This window comes from Chinchilla lanigera, unplaced genomic scaffold, assembly GCF_000276665.1.
Source record: "Chinchilla lanigera isolate Chin_1 unplaced genomic scaffold, ChiLan1.0 scaffold00045, whole genome shotgun sequence".
NCBI classification, from domain to species: Eukaryota; Metazoa; Chordata; class Mammalia; order Rodentia; family Chinchillidae; genus Chinchilla; species Chinchilla lanigera.
This window is the reverse complement of record NW_004955446.1, coordinates 3,628,739-3,650,048: the sequence shown is the minus strand read 5'-3', so window position 1 is coordinate 3,650,048 and position 21,310 is coordinate 3,628,739. Positions and strand designations below refer to the sequence as shown.

Below are 21,310 nucleotides of genomic sequence, written 5' to 3'. Positions count from 1 at the left end.
AAAAAAATAAAAAATAAAAAAAAATAAAATTAATCACAGTGATAGTAGCACAACCATGTGAATATACTAAAAAGAAAACAGCAGTGTACTTTAAGTCAGTAAATTGTGTGGCCTATGATTTATATCTCAATAAAACTATTATCAAAAGAAAAAAGAATTCAGACTACAATTCTTATCCTAAATATATAAATGGTTATGTGTTAATCTTAAAAATGGAAGCACATGTTTCCAATACATTGCAGAAGAGAAAGCCAAGAAATGTATGCATTAGTCTGTTTGTGATAATTGCTAATCATGGATGCTAATAGTAGTTAATTTCTTGTCACCAAATTCATATTACATTTCAGACTATGCATGGATTTCTTGAATATCTTGCCACATGATAGATTTAGAAATTGGCTTGACTTTAAACTTGTGGTGAATATTTACTGATTTCATGTGGGAATAAAAGTAGCTTAAATAATATGTCAAATTACAGGGTTTAGTCCTACGAAGCTGTTAATTAACAGTTTGTCAATACAAAATTTAATGCAATATGTGAAGTAATGCATGTCAAGCTAAAGCTATTCCACAGTGTATACTATATCAAAACAGCATGTTGTGCACTATAAATATATACTTTTATCAATTTAAAAGATAAATTATAAAAATACAAACTTACTAAAGATAAATTGAAAGTCTTATAACAAGTTAGCTTAACTATATATACATTTCTATTTTACCTTTGTAAATTATACTATTTCAAATACAAAGTGTTAATTATTTCTTGACCCAATTATAGTAACTCACCTACACTAATCATATCCATATTTTTTACACAAAGGTCTCTAATTTAGCAAAACTCCTAGTGTATTTTTACTTCCTTAAGTATATTTAGGAACATTCTAAATCCACAATACTCTGAGGAATTGCAGAATTCATCAGACTAATGTCAACACATCAGACTAATGTCAAACTATACCATGGTTTTATTTAGAAAATATGTCACAAACAAAAGTTTCTGTTTCATGATACCAGGTAGATGAAGTCAATTAAATGAAGTATAAGTACAGAAATCAATAAACTCAGAAACTTACTATATGACTCAGTTAATGGAAAATTTTCTAAAAGCTAAATATATATATATTTCATATATAATATATATATATACATTATATATTGTTTTATACTCTCTACATGCAGCTTAATGTATTCAGTGAGCATACCAGTGACCATGATGATATATATGTTATATACTGCCTTAAAAAAGTAATAAAGTTTATTCTACTTAACCAGAATAACATTACCATTTTGCTTATTATTAGTGTTACTTTAAAACACTGGAAAGAGATCAAAAGACACACTTACCTTAAAATTATTTAAGCAAAATTTTCTGACCAATCATAAAAAAATAAAACAAAGCTGGGTGTGGTGGAATATATCTATACTCGCAGCTTTTCTGGAGGGATTGCTCGAGCCTGGGAGTTTGAGGCCAGCCAGCTTAGACTATATAGCAAGACCTTATCTCAAAAGAGAAAAAAAATTTAAAACCTAAAGGCAGAAATGATAGTATAATTAAAGACAGATCACCAGGTTTGAGTCCTACTCTTTCACCTACGAACTGAGGGGCCTTAAGACACTTATTTAACTAATTTGGACCAGTTTCCTCATTTATAATGAGAAAAATAATTCTATCTACTTCACAGTGTTGACATTAGGGAGTAAAAAATAAAAAGGATTTGAATAGAATTTTATAAAACTGGAAAGCAATATATGAATTTTCTGGGTTCAAAGTTATTTAATAACTTTGCTTGAGAAAAAGAGCTGTTTAACACAATGTAATAAATCTGCTCCCTTATGTTAGATTTTAATTTAAATATTTTCAGTTAAGTAGATACATATTTGAGTAAATTGTATAAGAACCAATTCCTCTTCCCTTTTAATAAGTTAACACAAATTAACACAACTTGGAAGTAAGAATAGTGACTATATCTTATAACAAAGATAAACTCTTTTTGCAGTACTGAGGATTGAACCCACAGCTTTTGCAGTGAGCTATATCCCTAGCTCTTTTTTTTTTTTTTTTTTTTTTGAGACAAGGTCTCACTAAGTTGCCCTGGTGGGTCTCAAACTTATTATCCTCCTGTCTCATTCTCTCAGAATGCTAAAATTACAGGCATGCACCTCCACAGCCAGCTAAAGTTTTATTTTTAAAATAGGTATTTTTTCATGCTTTGAGTAACTATTTAGTTCAACTAACAAAATACTTCCAATTCAACACTAAGAACAGGATTTGTCCACAGAAGAAGTTATTACCATTTGTCTCTTTTTGTACTCACTACCTAAATGAGGCTTTTAGATAGAACCAAACATAGTTACAATATGGAACAAACACAACAATCAAAAGAAAAATACTTGCAATAAACCATACCTAGTAATAAGAACTGCATTATCGTGGTGGGCAATCCCATTTTCTGGAATGGTGTTTCCATCACTTTGGTGAGAGAGAATGGATTTCTGCCACTTACAGAAGCTATCGAGAGACTTGTCTGCATGGTGGTTTATCTCCAAGTTTGGCTGCAATACAACATGCATACCAGAAATGTTCCAAACAAATTACTAAGGTCGGTTATTAAAACTTTTGAAGACTACAATGGGAGTATAATTAGAACCAGTAGTTTCTTGGAATAATCTTTCCAATTTCTATCTCTGCAATAACTGATCTATAGCTCATTTAGTTTATTATTGAACAGCCATTTTTTCCAATTCCAGCTTTAATGATAATGTGAATACATGTGAGATTATCAGCATACAAAACCAACCACAACCACTATTATAAAGTATGCCACACAAACGACCATCCTTATACTAAAACATACATCTAATATACTCATATGCACACATAAAGAAAGAAAAATTTAACAAGCCATGAGGTACATTCTTACAAAGTGTTCAAAATTTGCTTAAACTATTACATGGTTAGAGTTAAGAATCATATTTAACCAGCACATAAGAGAAACAATGAGGAAATACATTCTTTGATAATAAGTATTTCCATAGTCTAAGAGTTTTAGATTTATAAACTAATTCATTCTTACCTGATCTTCTGTGAGAACAATTAAGCGGGCCACTATAATATTCACAACGTTTCCTAGGCTGGAATCACGGTAAAGTTTGGCAACCTGACCTCCATAAAATAAGAAAAGACACAAAGTCAGACAAAAATCACAGGGTGATAGCTTGATTTTTTCTTAATTGATAAAGCAATGTTTTATGACTTTAAACATTATATAAATAAAAAATAACGTTTTATCCTATGTTACATACAACTCTACCCTCAAGATGCCTTGTAACAGATTTTTACACAAATTTGCATCAAGAAATATTTTCTCTTAGAGATAAATTTCATCATTGTAATTAGAAGTGAACTGTTTCAAGTTTTAAAAAAACTGCTTTAACAGAAAACCTATTAAAAATATTATCTAAAAATGAACAATAAGGTCATCTTTAAGTTTGTTTTGATAGAACTTAGACATTCACAAACCAATATTGGAGCTGGGGATATAGCGCAGTGGTAGAGCATGCATGAGGCCCTTGATTCAATTCCAAACACCAAAAAACAAATTTTAAAAAATTCTTTACCATTTTAGACAGATCAATTCTTACTATTTCACAGTAAAAATCCATGACTATTGTACAAAACATAACAGACTACTAAATAATATATTGTATAGCGGGATCAAACTTACAATATTCATCACACTCAAAATGTAATGCTCAATGTCTTTGCGACCATGGTAGCCCACCATCATTTTGTCTGCCACTACCAATGTCTCCACAAACCGCTCAATGCTCACTGATCTCTTCTGTCTGTGGTGGCTTTGTGTGTCATTAATTGGTAGCAAAGAAGGAAATTCAGATGATGTGTCATTCAGCCACCAAGGTTGGCCACTTCTTGGGAGATCTACAATAAAAACAATCAATTCAGATGGGCTCACTAATTTAGGATATTTATTTACAGATTTTTCATGTGGATATGCTTCTCATAAATTCTCTAGTATACTAAGATTTTCCAGAAAGGGATGAAGAAATGCAACAATAAGAAAAATTCTTAAATTTCTGAATTAATCATCTGAAAAAAAAACATTCAACTTCTCATGAAAACAAATCTATGAAATAAATTAATAAACATTTTTCAAATAGTCATTTCATTTTATTCCAGTAAATAATTATCTCAATACTTTTAAATTTAGAATGTATACTATAAAATCATTTGAAATTGTTTCAAAAGCAACTGGACATAAACTTTTGAAAGCCTTAGACAGTTCTGAGGGAAAACAATGATGTTGCAAAAATCTATTCCTAAGATGATTCTGAATATTTATTTAAGAGTAAGATGCTTTTATTAAACTATCTGATTTAAATCAATTCTTTTTCTCCAGAAATTTCAATTGTAAAGGTTATGAATTAATTTCTCCACATAATTTTGCAGTCTATGACTATATATATAAAATATATAATTATATTTTATAATTATAAATTATTTATATTTATAATTATAAATTAATTTATATATATTTATAATTATAAATTATAAATTAAAATATTTTATAATTATATAAAATATATAATTCCATTTCCAAAGTCCAAACCTAGGTCAGGCCAGTATCACTGAAATGACAGTGGAAAGATGATTCCAGCACAATTTGCTTTAAACTGTGTTTTGTGTGGATCATAGTATAGCTTTTGTTCTGCAGACATTTTGTTCTTCTGTACTGAGGAACTCTTTTACTACTATCACACTTAAATACACTGCCTCATTTATATTCATCTTTGTTAAACAGACTTGAGCAAGCAGATGTCTTCTCTATACCTCACTTTCTTATCCTTATATTGAACAGAAACTCTTTCTCACTAATGCTTACTGAAAAAGTGAGGAAAAATTAAATTAATAAATATTACACACTTGACAGAAAGTGACATTATTTTTATTCTTCTAACTTCATTAGCCTTTTCCTTCTAGAAACTTCACTGGTATGATGAATAAATTTTTAGGAAATGAGAAATGGAAATGATCATGAAAAGAATCATGTTCAAAACTAATATAAATTAAATGACTATCTTTGTTCCTAAAGGTCGAGAAAGGCAAAGACCTTCTAGCTCTTATTTCAATAGCATATTCTCAAGACAGTAAATGTTTCCTTACGTCCTGTTGTTGAAGATAGACTGGTAAGGTGGCCCCCATGGGCCCTACCCCTGTCATTCACACTCCTCTGAGTATGTGTAGGACCTCCGACTTACTTCTGATCAATAAAATACACAAAAAGGACAGTACAAAAGTGATTACAGGTATGTAAGTACAAATTAGGTTACATAATACAGTATACCACCAATATACTCTAGTCTCTCCCTTGTTGACTAGGAGAAAGCTAGCATCGTAGTGAATCCAAGTCAAAAAGCTGCAGTTTGACTCTGGCAAACAACAACTAAAACTACCCCAAATCACAAAGAACTGAATGCTACCAAGAACCATGGGATAGGGAAGGATTCTGTAAGTCAAGATTCCCGATGAGAACCCAGTCCTGGCCAAGGCTAAGCAAATTAACACATCCATACAGGTTCCCAACCTACAAAAACTATGAGATAATAAATGTGTGTGGCTTAAGCCACTATACTTGTGATATTGTTGGGACACAGACAAAATGTTTTCTGCATCAGTATATGTTTAATTCTTTCTACTGAGTCTTCTGTGATCAAAAAACCATTCACATATTCAAGTCATCCTTCATCTTTCTTTCTCTAGCTAGATTGATTAAATGTCTAAACAGAAGATTTAATTTCCTCGCTTCTGGTCATTTCTCTTTCTTTGATGCATTCAATTCCTCTTTATTTTAATTTAGAGTATTAAAAAAGATTTAGATATTACCGGGTACTAAACAATTAGCAATGTTACTTCTCATTTGAAAAGCATTCTGGATAATATAACTTTTACTACCATAATCTTTCTAATTGTCATAGTTTTCAAACTTTAGCTTTTTCAATTATTAGTTTTCCTGGCTATCAGAACACAAACTTTCTTAATATAGAGTCACTATCTTTTTATTTATGAATGCTCATCAAAGACATTCTAATTTAATATTATATATCCATTAATGGCAGTGAAGTGTTTGAAGGTGTGACAAAGCCAAATTTAGAAGACAGATTTAACTAAAAGCAGGATAATGGGAGACAAGCGACCCTAAAAAGTCAGTACAGTAGCCTAAGAAGAAAATGAAGTCTGAACTAAATGGACTGGTGGTAGTGACTAGGGCATAGAAGAGTATGGTGCAGGAAACAAGGGGCAAAACAATAAAAATAAGAAACTCTTTCCCCAAAAGGGCAAAAGTTTATGATAGCAATAAGAATGGGTTTGGAAATGTTCAACTCATGTCTAGCCATTGAAAAATAAGTTAAAACAATGCCTAAGTTAAAACCGCCTAAGTTAAAACAATGTAACAAGCACTTCAGAAGAGAATAATTTGAGTGTGAAAGGATTATAGCATGCCTTTGAAAGTATGATGAAATCTTCAATTTCATTTTTTCCTCTTTTCTTTTTGTGGTTCTGGAGATTGAACATAGAGAGCACTAAGCTACATCTCCAGCCCTATTCTAAATTTATTTTGACACAGAGTCTCGCTAAACTGCTCACACTGGCCTCAAACTAGAAATCCACCTTCCTTCGCCCCCTGAGTTCTTGGGATTAGACGCATCTGCCACCATAACTAGAATGAATCTTCAAATATATTTTACAAAAAGTGATCTACTTACAATCATAAAGTGAAGGATATTATATTGTGGAAAACAATGGGAAATTATCAAAATAAACAACTTAATATTTGAATCAGTTTTTAAAGAATTCAATAGTTGTATTTACAGCTTAAATTTAATTAAACACAAGATAAAATAAACTTATTTCCATAATGTTTGCTTTTATGACTCAATCAAACCTTCTCATTCCATACTTAGAAAATTTACTTTATGTTTTCAGTGGATTTACTTATTTAAGTGGCCTTTTCTAGTACTAACCATTCTTGATCAACAAAGACTTTCCATTACAAAAAGTCTAAGAGATATTTAAATCCTTACTGAAGATGAAAATATGCAGAATAAGATGCTGAGCAAAGTCCCGCAAAGACCACTTAAACAGTTGCAAATAAAGAAAAATGACCCCATGATGAATATGGAGAGGAAACAAAGGGAATTCATTCATTAATTCACAACACAGCCATTCTATTTTTTATTCAGTCTATTTATTGGTAAACTCTTCTGTGCATTAAGCTGAAATCTCCCTTAGAAACATTTTGTCAAAAAAAAGAAACATGTTGCCACTATTTGCAGCTCTAAGTACAAAGAACAAATAAAAAAAAAAAAAACTTTTAAAAATGTAATCCATCTTTAGATACCAGAAACAGTAATAATGATACTAGGCACAATTTGACTGAGCAATATATACTGAGATGAGCACTCGGAGGGTTAGGAAATCTGTCCAAAACTACATCAAAGTTCATGGTCTTTCCACTGTGCTATAGTATATCTACCATACTATTCCTCTTCAGTCTACTTAGTGTTAGATTAGTATTTTTCTAACTTCCTACCTCTAGCCTTGTTCTCTAATTCAGTTTTCATATAGCTGCCAGAATCTGACTATGTCATTCCTCCTACTTAAACCCTTTTAATGAGGTTCAGCACAATTAGAATGAACAAATTCCTTAATATGGTAAGCCTTTCATATTGGCCCCTTTTAACTCTTCAGTTTCCTTTCACACAACTGTTCCCTTTAACCACTAAGCTCATTTCTATCTCTCAAACTGACATTCTAGTATCCAATTATATGAACTATCAAGTTCTGGAATGTAAGTCTTCAAGTCTTATTCGAATGTTTCAATTCCTACTATGTACTAATGTGAAAATACGAGTTCACAAAACAATACAGCTGTGAATGAAATTCGTAACTGTTATCTGTATAAGATTTTTTAAATCTTTTCTAAGAAAAAAAAATACATCCAACTTTAACAGACATATTTTAAAGACTTCTCAAAAAGCTTCTAAGTTGACTTGAAATTACTGGTAGAAGATAAACTTAAGGGGGCTCTAGACATAATTCTAATCACTCAAATTCCCATTTACTTTTATTATTAACCTTACTATACTTGCCAGAAGAAAGTGAAAACAGCAATACAAAACCATATGCTCTCCAAATTCACACACTTACCTGAAACCCCACAGTGAGAGTGATCATAGAGATGGCGTTGTTGAAGGGTAGACTTTTTGTAAATAACATGAGGATGGCCATTTTCATAACTAAAATGCTTAGAATCCTCTGTTGTATTATTTAAAGGTTCAATAAAATATTCTTCATCCTCTGTAGCAATAATACCATGCTAAAACAAAAAGAAACAAAGGATTTACCGAGAAGAATCATTTTAATTAGCTATCATTATTACCAAGAGTCAAAACTAAATTGATATCTCTCCAAAAAAAGAGTTAAAATATACACTAATTAAAAAGCTGTTCTGTCTTCTGTACTCAGTAAGACACATACATGTCTATTCTTTAAAAAGGAGGTATTTCCTCTATATAGTATGCACTAGATATACCGTACATATTTCTTCCAATTTTCCCAACAACTTTGAGAGGTAGCAGAGAACTCTATGTGAACTTCAGAATTTATTTCTTCCAAATTGGATAAGACTTAATTACATCCTTTGTATTTAAGTATATCTTTGATATTAAGTTTTGGCTAATAAAAGATGGGGCAGAAGGCTGTATATCACCTTCAAGCCAAGCCCCTGAATATCTCTGCAGTGAGTTCTTCTCTCTTTCTTTACTGCCAACTAAATGGAAAGATCTAGGGGAGAAGCCAGGTGTGGTGGCACACGCCTGTAATCCCAGCACTCAGGAGACTGAGGCAGGAAGATCACTGTGAGTTCAAGTCCAGCCTAGGCTACATAACTGAGTTGAAGGCCAACCTAAAAGGGAAAAAAATCGCTGAATAGGGAAACCTTGTCTCAAAAAAAAAAAAAAAAAAAATCAAGCCAAAAGACAAGTGGGTCCCTGAACTCCTTGGAAAGGCATCTGCTGTAAACACAGGTATAAGGGGAAAACTGCAGTAACAACTGACATTTTGAGGTTTATGTTACACTAATTAGTATGTTCCTAATTAATATACATCCCCTTTTTGCAAATGAAGTAACGGGCTCAGAGATCAAAAATGTGCTCAATACTATACAGAAAAAAGAAAAAGAGATGAAATTCAAACAAAAGTGCTATTATTCACATTATATTACACCATTTTCAATTAATGCCACAGTTTGTTCCATTTCAAATCTTGAACTTTCACCTAAATTTGATGCAACTTTTCAACTGATGGTTTATCTTCCCAATGAGACTATTTGCTTTCTTCAGGTAAAGGGGTATCTCTTGTATTCCCTTATATCATTTGTAGCCACAGAAAAGGTCTCTTATAGTAAAAATTGTTCACATCAAAAATAAGAACTTTCAAAAATAAGTAAGAATCCCCACTCTTTTCTAACAGTGTTTTCCTAAGAAAGGCACCTGAGAGAATTGCTCTTAATCCAACTAATTTACTTTGCAACACTGGCTAAAACACAAATTCTCTGGACGTATTTCCTCATTTGGAAAAATGAAAGGGTTGGTCTAAATTAGGGGTTCTAAAACAGCACTCTAGGGAGCCCTAAGGGCCTGCTGAAAGTGCCCTCAGGAGATTGCCCCAGACAACAAAGGGAGCTCTAAATGGCTTGGATTCCTGGGCTTAGAATCAGCTGTGCTTTTATTAATCTGTGTATTAAGTTTCCACATAACATTTCATATGAGAAAAGGGTTTTGCTGCTTTAAAAACAAAAAAAATGTTGAAAACCTTTGGACCATATAATCTCTAACGTCCCTTTGAATTCTAAACCTCTATCATTCTGCTTAGAGAAATTTGTGTTAAGTGCTACCTGCTTGGAAAGAAAGATAAGACATAATCAAAAGTGCTCTTACCTACAGCCTACATGAAATGAGTTCAAGAAATGAAAAAGAAAAAAGCAGCCTTTCGTCACTCCATATTATTTTTACTGTTGTTTGCTTTAGATTATAGTTAATAGTCTATATTAAATGCAAATACTGACAAGGGTAACAACATGCCATTAACAGACAACAATACCTGAGCAAGAACTGTTTTACCAGGTAGATTAATACTGTAATGTATTAGAAAACAGAATACAGTTCTTGCAGAAAAGGGTGCAAGTTTCCATAAAAATTTTGCTAGAGGGAAGTGTAGGAAGTGGAGTCTAGGGTACTGTCTAGAAAAGACAGGACATTAAAGTCACCCTGGTCTCTGGCAATAAGAAGTTGAAAGGTCCTAGGCAAAGGTTACTGAATTCAAAGCCTGGTAAGTAAACAAAATCTGTAAATAATAGACTTTGAAAGGGAAATCCAGAGATTTGATGTTAGATATTCTGCAAAGCATTTATACACATTATCGTAATCTTAATAACTCTTTGAAGTAAGTACTGTGATCAGCTTCACTCTGCATTGAGAAACTCAGGTAGAGCAAAGTTGAATAAAAATTCATTTGACTGACTTTGGAACCAGACTCTTAACTACTACACTAAAATTCTCTTATCATTTAATGGCTATTTCTAGCTTTATTTATTCATTCACCAAATATACTTTGGCTGCCTATCATAGGAATAATATTGAAATAAATGGTATTAATACAACAGTGCACCAAGCAAAGCTTTAGCTCTATCATAATACATTCTATTAAGAGTACTGAAAAAAAATTAATTAATTACATAAATGATCTATCTGGTAGGATAAATGTCAAGAATGAAAAAATACAGTGTAAGAAGTATATCACAGGCTCTTAAAATTTGCTATGTGTGCACCTATGCCCTGAATGCCTTTGGGTGTCTAGATGTGATATTTATGGATCCCTTTTCAGAATAATATTTTAAATGCAGAAAAAAATTATAAATAAAATTAAATAGCAAAATATATACATATACTTAACACATTAACCTCTTCAGTGGCTTTAAGAACTACAATAACTTCATAATAATGATAAATAAAAATAACAATTTGAAAAACATGCAAAAATTGTAACATGATATGAATGTATTTGGGGGATAAAGTCACAGGTACTACTATTACTATATTTATTACTGATATTTTATAATTGAAAGAAATGTTAAAGCTCAGTTAAGAATAAGTAAATTAGCATTTCTCTTTTACTTTGGTCTTTAAATTATTTATACTTTCTCATATAAGAGAAAACATGTGAAATTCAACCTGTGCCTGATTTATTTCACTCAGAATGATGTTCCCAAGGTGCACAATAGGAAACAGAGATAGACCTTGTGAAGATGAGAAGGGAATGTGGTGAGACAGGAGAGAAGGGAGTGGCGGAGGAAGAAATAGTATCAAGATGTGATATGCACCAATTCCCTCCAACGAATGATATATTAGATATTGCAAACATATACTAATAAAAAAATAAATGCAGAAAAAAATTAGTAAGGGGACAAAACAAAAGAATTCAGATACATTACATTAATGTACAAATCCCCATGAATGTGTGCATGATATACTGCAAACATGTACTTAAAAAAATAAATGTATAAGTTTTACCTATTCCAGTTCACAATCTTATCCATGCATCCATAGTAAATCTTATCCATGCATCCCTACTAAAAACTACCATGTAGACATCTCTCAATCCCTCCCCTCTCAGTTCCTTAACCTCTTCTCTTTCAAATATCTTGTCTTTCTTCTTACCTTAGACAGTCATGCCTATGGTTAAATTCTAGGCTTCAGCATTATGAACATCTGCAATGTTCCATAATCTTGATTTCAAATATCCCAGTCTTTTCTCTTTCTAGCACTGTCCTCCCAACATCCCAGCTCCAAGAAACAGTCTTTTCTCTCCACCAAGACTTTCAATCAATTCACCATCTTTTTTCAGTCTTTCAGCCCACCTCATGTCCTCACTTCCCTCCCAAATGAGCTTCAATTCTACTTTGAATTCTCTTGTCCCTTTCTCAGTTCACTGAACTCAGTTCATTTGGCCAAACTACAACTCTGATTAAAATAAATGTTGCTGGCCTGCACCTTTGCAATTGGACTTAGCCAGAGAAAAACACACCAACAAGCTGATGGGTTCACTTTAAATTTATAATCATTAATTTCAACTCTGTCCTAACTAATGCTCCATGGTACTATCTAGTTCATTCAGTATTCTACTCTCCTAGATAAATAAGCCATGCTTTCTTATCTCTTTTTTTAAAATTTTCATTAATACATAATAAAGTTTGCAGTGTATAATGTTTATGTTCCTTGTATGGAGTTGTCATATGGACATAATACACCTTAACTTCTTTTTTCATCCCCTCTCCTCCTTCCCCTTTCTCTCCATCTCTTCTTAATCCTATAAAACATCAGCCTTCCAATTTCCCCTCCAATAGACAACACTGTACTACCTCCTACAAAGTCCCACAAATGCTAGTACCTACCTATCTGTATCTCATGTCCATAAAAATCTTTTTCCTGTTTTTATTGACAGATTGTTTTTCATCTTTCTAAATTATTCCATGTATGCAGATGATTTCATTCCTTCTTAGCTACCATTGACTTCGCTCCATCAGTTTCCTTTCTCTTTACAGAATTATTCCCATCTTTATCAAAACAAAGCAAAACAGAACCTCCCCTGACCTCACTTGCACCTGCAGTTATTAACCATTTTTCCAACATCTTTGAAATAATTGTCTATATATTTTCTCCCACTCTCTCTTGAATCTATTTCGCTTAGGTCTCTGCTTCCCCACTAATACTGCCATAACTTCACCAAAAGTGCTCTTGTCAAGGTCTCCCTAATAACCTCTTCACTGAAAACTTCAATGGTCAGTTTTCAGTCTTACTCTTGTTTTGATTCAGCCGCAGCATTTTCCACTTGAGATACTTTACATGTTAGCTTCCAACACTTTGCTTGGTTTTCTTTCTACTTTCTTCATGCTCTGTTCTCTGTGGTTTCTTTCACTTCTCTCTGGCTTCCCTGAACTCTTGGAATGCCCAAAAGCTCAGTTCTTCGACCACTCCTCTGTTCTACCTGTGTTCCTCCTAAGCAATTTATCTTCAAGCTTTAAATGTCATCTATATATTGTTGAATACAAAATTTACACCCTTTTAATTCACATCTCTTCTCTGGACTCCCAACTGGCATATCCAGGGTCCTATACAGCATCTCCAGTTTAATATGTCTAGCTGAATTCATATTAAACACCACCATCCTACTCCTCCATCAGCTTCTCAATCTTAAGTCAGTGCCAAACCTTCCCATCCCAGTTGGTAATTATGACATTTTTCCAGTTGCTTGGGGCTCAAGCTTGAAATCATCATAATTCTTGTCCTGTGTCTTTAAAATCCTGTATTGACTCCCAGCTTCCTTCTTGACCTCACTTTGACTACTCTTACTCTTCGTCACTTAGCTATAGCCGTAGAGGCCTCTTTGCTTTTCCACCAACACTCAGATCAAACCTTTGTACTTACAGATTCCAATCTGGAAATCTTTTTTTTTTTTTTTTTTTTGTCCTTCTGAGACAGGGTCTTGCTGTGCAGTTCAGGTTGGCCTTGAGCTCACTTTGTAACCCAGGCTGATCTCGAACTCCCAGCAATCCTCCTGCCTCAGCCTCCCGAGTGCTGGGATTACAGGCATGCACCACCACACCCAGCCAACCTGGAAATTTTATACCTCAAATGTCAACATTTCCTGTCTTGTTTCCCTTAAGGTCTTTGCTCAATAATTTTTTTCCTCCTTAGCACTTATCACTATCTAACATATTATGATTTCTATTTATTTACCTTATTTATGTCTCCACCACTAAAATGCAAGGTAAATAATGTCCTTGATTTTGGTTTTATTCACTGTTATACTCCTCTTACCTAAAACAGTGTCTATTATATGGTAGGCAATTATTTTCAATGAATGAGTGAATAAATGAATTAATTATAAAAAAGGGAAGGAAATGCAACTCTGGACATAACTAAATGAACAGGAAGTTCAAAGGGTCACTGGGCTTTTATAACCAATTACGTATAATTAAGTATCTTCAGAGAAATTGAACAAAATCATTTCTCATGGGCTAACAACAGAAGGTAAGGGAAAAGAAAGCTCTTTTGAAAATTAGAATATGACACCTGGAACTGTTAAATCAACTGAAGGAAAAGAAGGCAAAACTAAAGAAATCTCACAGAACTTAGACTTAAAAAGACAAAGACGGAAAAAGAGAGAAGCACACAGAAGAGCAGAAAGCCAATTCTTGAAAGAAAGAGTAAGGGAAAAGAAAGAAAGAAAGAAAAGTGCTAAGTAAAGTAATAATTTTTAAACATAACAATTAAAAGTAATAATTTTTTGAATTCTCTTAAACTGAATACCAAGCAAAGAGATAGAAAGAAGACGCATATACAACCACATTATAACATTACCAAAACTACAAAAAGAGAATATACAAATTTTAGCCAATGAAAAAATGTAAAATTTTATAATGTTTAAAAAGAAAAAGGATAAGAATCAAACTAACAGCAAATTTCTACCTTTCATCTAAAATAAATTGATGCTAAATTTTTAGCTATTTAAATATTTCCCTCTGTTTGAAAATATGTCATATATATTTATTTTATCTATCTATTTATTTATTTATTTGCTGTATTGGGAATTAAACCTAGTGCCTTGAACATGCTAAGCACACTCTGTCACTGAGCTATTCCCAATCACCCCCCACCTTTTGTAAAATTTTATTTGAAACAAAGCCTCACTAAGTTGGCCAGGCTGCCTTCAAACTGGAAATCTTCCTGCCTCCACCTCCCAAGTAGCTGGGATTAGAGGCATGTGCCACCATACCTGGAAATACAGATAAATTTGATGACCCATATACTTCGCTTTCCAATTCCAGCAACCGTGGTCTTAAAAGAAAATTCCTTTTAACCTAGAATTCACAGTTAATTATTACCAAATATAAGGTCAGTGTAGTCAGTTTCAAATAGGCAAAGACTCAGAAATTTTCCTTCCTAGGCATCTGTTCTTAGGTAATTATTTTAAGGTATTCTCCCCAAGAAACCAGGATATAAAGTCAAAAGAAAAAGATGTAGAACTAACTTAGGAAAGAAGAAATATAAGATGAGAGATGTGCAGCGGCTGAAGAACTTAACAAGCCATTGTACTCCAACGCCTCCAATCAAATGGGATATATCCAAGCACTAGATATAAGAATCAAAGCACAACATAATACTAATTACCTGATTTTTTAAAAACTCTTATTTTTTTCCTCAATAAGAAAAATAGCACTAATTATAAATTCTGGAAAAACAACATCTAGATTAGAAAACTATCATCCAGACCTAAAGCAAACTAAAATTGGCATTACTTGGAACACCGAGTGGACTATAATGTTAAGAACTTGGTCCTTTGAGTGTTGCAAGCATTGTAACACTAAAACTATAAATTAAAAAATGATTAGAAAATGCTAATAATCTCTGCACTAACAACTATTTTATACAGAACAATTAAAAACAAAGCTAAGTAAAAGCAGTAGACACTGAAAAGTAGAGTTCAAAAAAACATGTTTACATATTCTAACAAAAAAGGTAACATGATACAAAATAAGAATAAAAGGGAAGGTTACTAAAACTGATAGATAAAAGAGTAATGCAAAACAAGGTATTTACATAGTCTCAAAACATCTGCTCATAAACTCCCATTAATTGCCCAGGAGAAAATAGCAACATTAATGGAAAAATCTGGCAGGTCACATCTTAACCAAGTAATCAAAATGAACTAACATGGACCTTGCAATTTCAATAAGGAACAAAACAAAAAGTGTTCACAAAAGGGAAAGAAAACAAGAGGCAGAAAGTGTTAATGAGGATGAAAAACAGATTAATGACACTGTGCCATCATCTTGTAAGAAAGGTCCACTTGGAACCTTATTCGACTCATCAAACTGCATCTGTCACAATTTCATAGTCACCTATGTTGACTTTCAAGTTACTCCTTTCTAGAACTGAGATTGTTTTTTTTAAATTTCAGAGCCATATTTCCCAAGTGCTACTAGATATCATTATCTTTATGTGTTCAAATTCCTCACATTTTCTGCACCAGAAACCTTCTCTTCATGTTCTTCTCTAATCCAGCACTGGTCTAGTCCCTCTTTTCAGCTAGTAGCATTCATATACAGAGAACATTCAGCCACCTTCAATTACTTTCTTCATCCCACACTCCATTCAAGTCTATTTCCATTTTTAAAAATATTATTAAATGCCTACTATATATTACCTCTCTTATTGTATCCCAGGGGACAAAAGACTAATAGGATACAAATCCTCTCATTTTCTCACCAAAATGTTGTTCAGATTCACTCTTTTTCCCTCAAATCCCACAATGGAATCAGTTTTGTTTTTTCTGAATCTCAAATTTGCTTATTTCGTCACACTGTTAAAACTAGCAGTGGCATATTAATGTTAATGCCAAATATAAAGAAAAGGAAAAGTATTTTTCTATGAAAATTTCTGGGATAGTTAACAGTGTCATTTCAACATATGAGAAGTCTCAGGACACATTTATTTATTCAAAAAAATAATTTGTGTATATATAAATTGCTAATACTTTTCATGGGGAAAGAAACAAGCAATAAATGTATTCAATATATGTACTTACAGGAATTAAATTCATATTTTAAAATCTAAGTAATTCTATTGGCTCACTTTACACTTACAGAAAATGGACAATCTGAGGAAACTGTTGTGTATATACTGAAATTCTTCTCCATTGTATAGTTCTTGATCGTTCCTTTAAATTCAAAACTTATTTAACTCAATTCTAATTATATTGTTATTTCATATTGAAGCATACATCCAGATTTGTATGAGGCTGGGGATGTAGGTCAGCAGCACAGAGCCTGCCTGGCAAGCATGAGACCCTGAGTTTGATTCCCGGTACCAAAAAAAAAGAGAACATGTATGATATGGTAAGATAAACAATTTCTGTCTTATGTATAAAAATACTTGTGCTCTTTTACACAGATAAAACTTTAATGGAACATCTTCATTATCTTGAACGGGGTAAAAATAGAAGAGCGAACAGGAAATATGCTTTGATCTGCAACCATGACCATGTTTAACTCTGAACTATTTAGTACTAGATTAGAATGCTTTTAAATGCCTGCCATAAACCCTATACTCTACAACCCATTTTAGAGGTGAAATAAGATTATCATCAATCTTCATGTAAATGTTGAGAAAACATTTCATAGACATTTAATATAAAAGATTTTGCTTCAGGCAACCTTGGTAGTACATGCTTGTAATCCTGATTACTCATGAGGATAAAGCAGTAGGGTCTCAAGTTTGAGGCCAGCCTGGGCAATCCAGCAAGATCCTGATTCAAAATGAAAAAGACTGGGGATGTAGCTCAGAGCACGTCCCTAGCATGTATAAGGCCCTGGGTTCAATCCACAGCACCAGGAAAAGGGAAAAACAACAACAACAAAAAAAGATTTGCTTCAAGAACTTATAGTCATAACAAGTGTTAAGTAATGTTACCTACCAAAGAAGATATTATGTAGAACAACCTGAGAAAATTAGTGTTGTAGTTTCGTATCATAATATACACATAAATATAAAGATATACTAAAACTCTTTACCAATGACTGGGTTTTGTTTATGGATTTTTTTTAAAATCCTATTTGAACAGAAAAACTTAAGTCTAAAAGGAAACCTAAGGTTTCATTTGTTCCTCTACTATTAATTCTTTTAAAAGCTAATCTTTGAATAGGCAATACAAACATTTAAAGGATGATCAAAACCAAAGGCAGCAGAAATAACAATTTTAGACTACTACCTTTCTGCCTAAACCACCACTGTGTATCTTTTAATCTGAGGAAAGACATTTACATTGTGAATTTACTGTCCCATCAGAAATTTAAAATTATAATATCTACTTACCAACCCAACACAGTTGCTTAAAGCCACTGTAGTTGTACTACGTTGATCTTGCAAGTATCCTGTGTAATGACAGTTGTCTAAAAAATCATGTTTCCACTGGGGTCCATCTTTCCCCCAGTATTCTACTGTAAAATGTTTGGACACAAAATTTGTATTGAGAGTCAAGTTTAGGTGAAAGTGCTTGCCATAGGCTGAAAGTTTAAAAAATAACTTAGATACTGCCTGCTGTGGATCAACAGGGTCCATACTCCGTCTTCTCCTTGAGTGTTTATCATTTTTCACAGTAAAGCTGAGAAAAGCTCCATTTTGATCAACCCTTATTGGAATAGTTAGCTGGTAATGTTCAAGATAAGTCAGGAATTCCTCTTTGTAATCACAAGGCAGAGAATCCAGAAAAAAGCACATGGAAGAAAAGAAAATTTAACAGAACAGAGAAGTAGCAATATAAACAACTATGTCAAATATGTTAAAACTATGCATCATTAAATGTGAGATATGGGCCCAAAATTTTACATTAAACAAAGATGAAAGAATAAAAGTTTAAATATTAAAGATTAAGTCCCATTATTCCATTCTTTAAAACAATATTACTTGTGAAGGACTAGTTTTCTTTTATAAATTCAAGCCTAAAAACATAGATTCTGGAAGCAAAATTTTGTAAGAAGTATGAAAATTTCATGTGGAATTAAAAAAACAATAAAAGTATACATATGTAAAAGAAGAGCTTAGCTCACATGAGTACTATTTTTGGAAAATTATCCATAAACAATGTATATAGAATTTCCATAGCTATATAGAAATCATTTTTTAAAACCAAAATCATCACTGGTAATGCTATATAGCCAGTTTCAAGAGCAGTCTGACAGTTTCTCAAAATGTTGAACAAGAAGTTACCATATGACCCAGTAATTCTACTCCAAATTACATATGCACAAGAAATGGAAATGCAGATCCACATAAAAAAACTGTATGTGAGTGTTCATATTAGTATTATTCATAATGATCAAAGAGGAAATAACCCAAATTTCTGTCTACTGATGAACAAATAAACAGAATGTGTGGAGCCACACAATGGAACATCATTCTACAATAACAAGAAAAACTATTAATACATGTTATGACCTATGAGTGAAACTTCACAGTAACTGCCTTCATAATCTAAACTCAGTTTCTAACATTACAAAAACATTGTGCTAATTAAAAGGAGCCAATAACAAAAGGCCTCATATTAAGTGATTCCAAATATCCAGAATAGGTAAACCTCCACAAATTTTTATTCAGAAATTGAGCAATTTAGAGGTTGCACTAGGGCTGGTGCTGAAGGGTGGCTTGGAAGAAATTTGAGATGGGCTGCTAATGGGTACAGATTTTTTTTCTGGAGTGATAAAAATGTTCTAAAATGTGTAGTGATGACAACTCTGAACATACTATAAAACACCAAATTGTATATTTTAAATGGATAAATTGTATGGTGTGTGTATTAAACATCAGTAAAACTATTTAAAAATCAATAGAACACTAAAAATTTGGAGAACTATTAAGTGTATTTTCCTTATCCAGATGGACTAATTATCACCCTCTAGCCGTACCTCTTTCAGCTAAGTTCACAACTAAGGGAACCCAAAAGTCTTCCCATTCTATCACTGTCTATACACTGGGTTTAACTCAGAAATACAAACTCCCATGACACCACAACCAAATAGAAATAAATTGAAACACAGCATTTATTTCAGTTTTTACAAATAAAGAGTCCATACTAAATGCCATGGTTTTGCTACTTTGAGAGCCACTCTTTACACATGGACTTCTAGAATTATACAAAATCTATAACAGTCTTGAAAATCTGGCTCATTGGCACCAAAAAATTGTTACTATGTATTCATGGAAAGAAAACCCAAAAGTATGCCTCCAATAATTTTATACGCAATGAGCAGGCCCATGAAAAACAAAATGATATTACTCCTGGGATTTTGTTTGTTAAGATCATTTCTATTACATAAAGTTCAATTTCATAGATTAGAATTAATAAGGATTAGAATTAGAAAAATTGAATTTACAACCCTCACTCTTTTACTCAGATTTTAGTCCTTAGATCAGAATTCTGAAGTTTGGAAAAGTACTTTTGATGAAAAGCCCATAGTAAAAGGCCCATAACACTGTATTAGAACTTATCTGGTTTCTTCCATGGCATAAACCTTTGGATTCATTTTGAAAACAATCTTGTTCATAAATCCTAGCAATGAATGAGTTTATTAAAATTTAGCATTCAGAAGAAGAAACGTGAAGTCTATCATTTTCCAAGAAAAATCAGTCAACTCTAAAATCCTCTAGGCATTAAACAGACTCTAAGAGCCCTTAACATTTATTAAACCAGAACATGAAATGACACAGTAGGCCTCAGTTCCTAATGTAATATTCCCAAAAGAAAGTATTCACCCAAACTAAACATTCAGAATCTTTTCTTATCTAACTATTAACAACGTTTTTGTGAAGTTTCAAAAGGAGGACTCCTACCTTGAGAACTGTATGAAAGTCTGTGGTCACTATGAAATTCCGATGAAGCCATGATGAGGCTCAAAATCCAGGTCAACGTCTTCCACAAAATTTCCATAATTTAGAAAACTGGTTGATTTTTTTGGAGGGCTACCTATGTGCTAGAGAGTTAATACCATACCAAAATCGAAGCATAACAGTTTTATTTCTTTAAAACTTCTTGCAAATTAGATATTACATATTCCGCTGTTTAACATAAGGTACTTTTTTCCAACATCCCGTACTTTCTTCTATATGTGGATTCATTTTCTCAACCAAAATGAAAAAAATAATGTTGACAAAAATTTTCGTAAGCAAAGTGTTAGGCTGATTAGTTACTAAAATATGGCCATTTTTTAACCTAGAAAAACAAACCAAAAAAAAATTTTAAGTTAACTGAACAATATCCTGAATGGACAGACCTACTATTTATTACTCAATGTTTGCCAAAGGACATAACTACAAAATAACTTAATATAGTTAAATTAGACTACTGTTGTTCTTTATAGTCTAAATAAATAGTCACAAAAGTAAACACATAAGAGACTTAAATGATTAGCAGGATAATATCTCAGCTACTTAACAATAAAAGAAGGAATGTGAAGAAGAAACATAATTCTTCTTTAAAGAAAAAAACTTTAACAGAGATGGGGAGAAGGGGAGGAAGTGAAAGAAAAGAAGATGTAAAAAGAATTAAGACGCATACATATGCGTGTAGCAACTCCCCATGATGAATGCAAACATGTACTATAAATATTTACTA

The 21,310-nt window shown here is 32.5% G+C and overlaps 1 protein-coding gene across 2 annotated transcripts in view; it reads right to left on the bottom strand.

Annotated features, from left to right (window-relative positions):
- Window positions 1-21,310, bottom strand: part of Adamts6 (ADAM metallopeptidase with thrombospondin type 1 motif, 6) — a 282,035-nt gene that overhangs the window by 252,781 nt on the left and 7,944 nt on the right. For both annotated transcript variants that reach the window (XM_005392632.2, XM_013518467.1), the window contains exons 2-7: window positions 20,530-20,908; window positions 18,016-18,380; window positions 8,231-8,399; window positions 3,729-3,943; window positions 3,078-3,161; window positions 2,411-2,556 (exon numbers count right to left, since the gene is read on the bottom strand). In XM_005392632.2, the coding sequence (XP_005392689.1) occupies window positions 2,411-2,556; window positions 3,078-3,161; window positions 3,729-3,943; window positions 8,231-8,399; window positions 18,016-18,380; window positions 20,530-20,626 (1,076 nt within the window). In that variant the 5' untranslated portion in view covers window positions 20,627-20,908. The remainder of the gene's footprint in view (window positions 1-2,410; window positions 2,557-3,077; window positions 3,162-3,728; window positions 3,944-8,230; window positions 8,400-18,015; window positions 18,381-20,529; window positions 20,909-21,310) is intronic.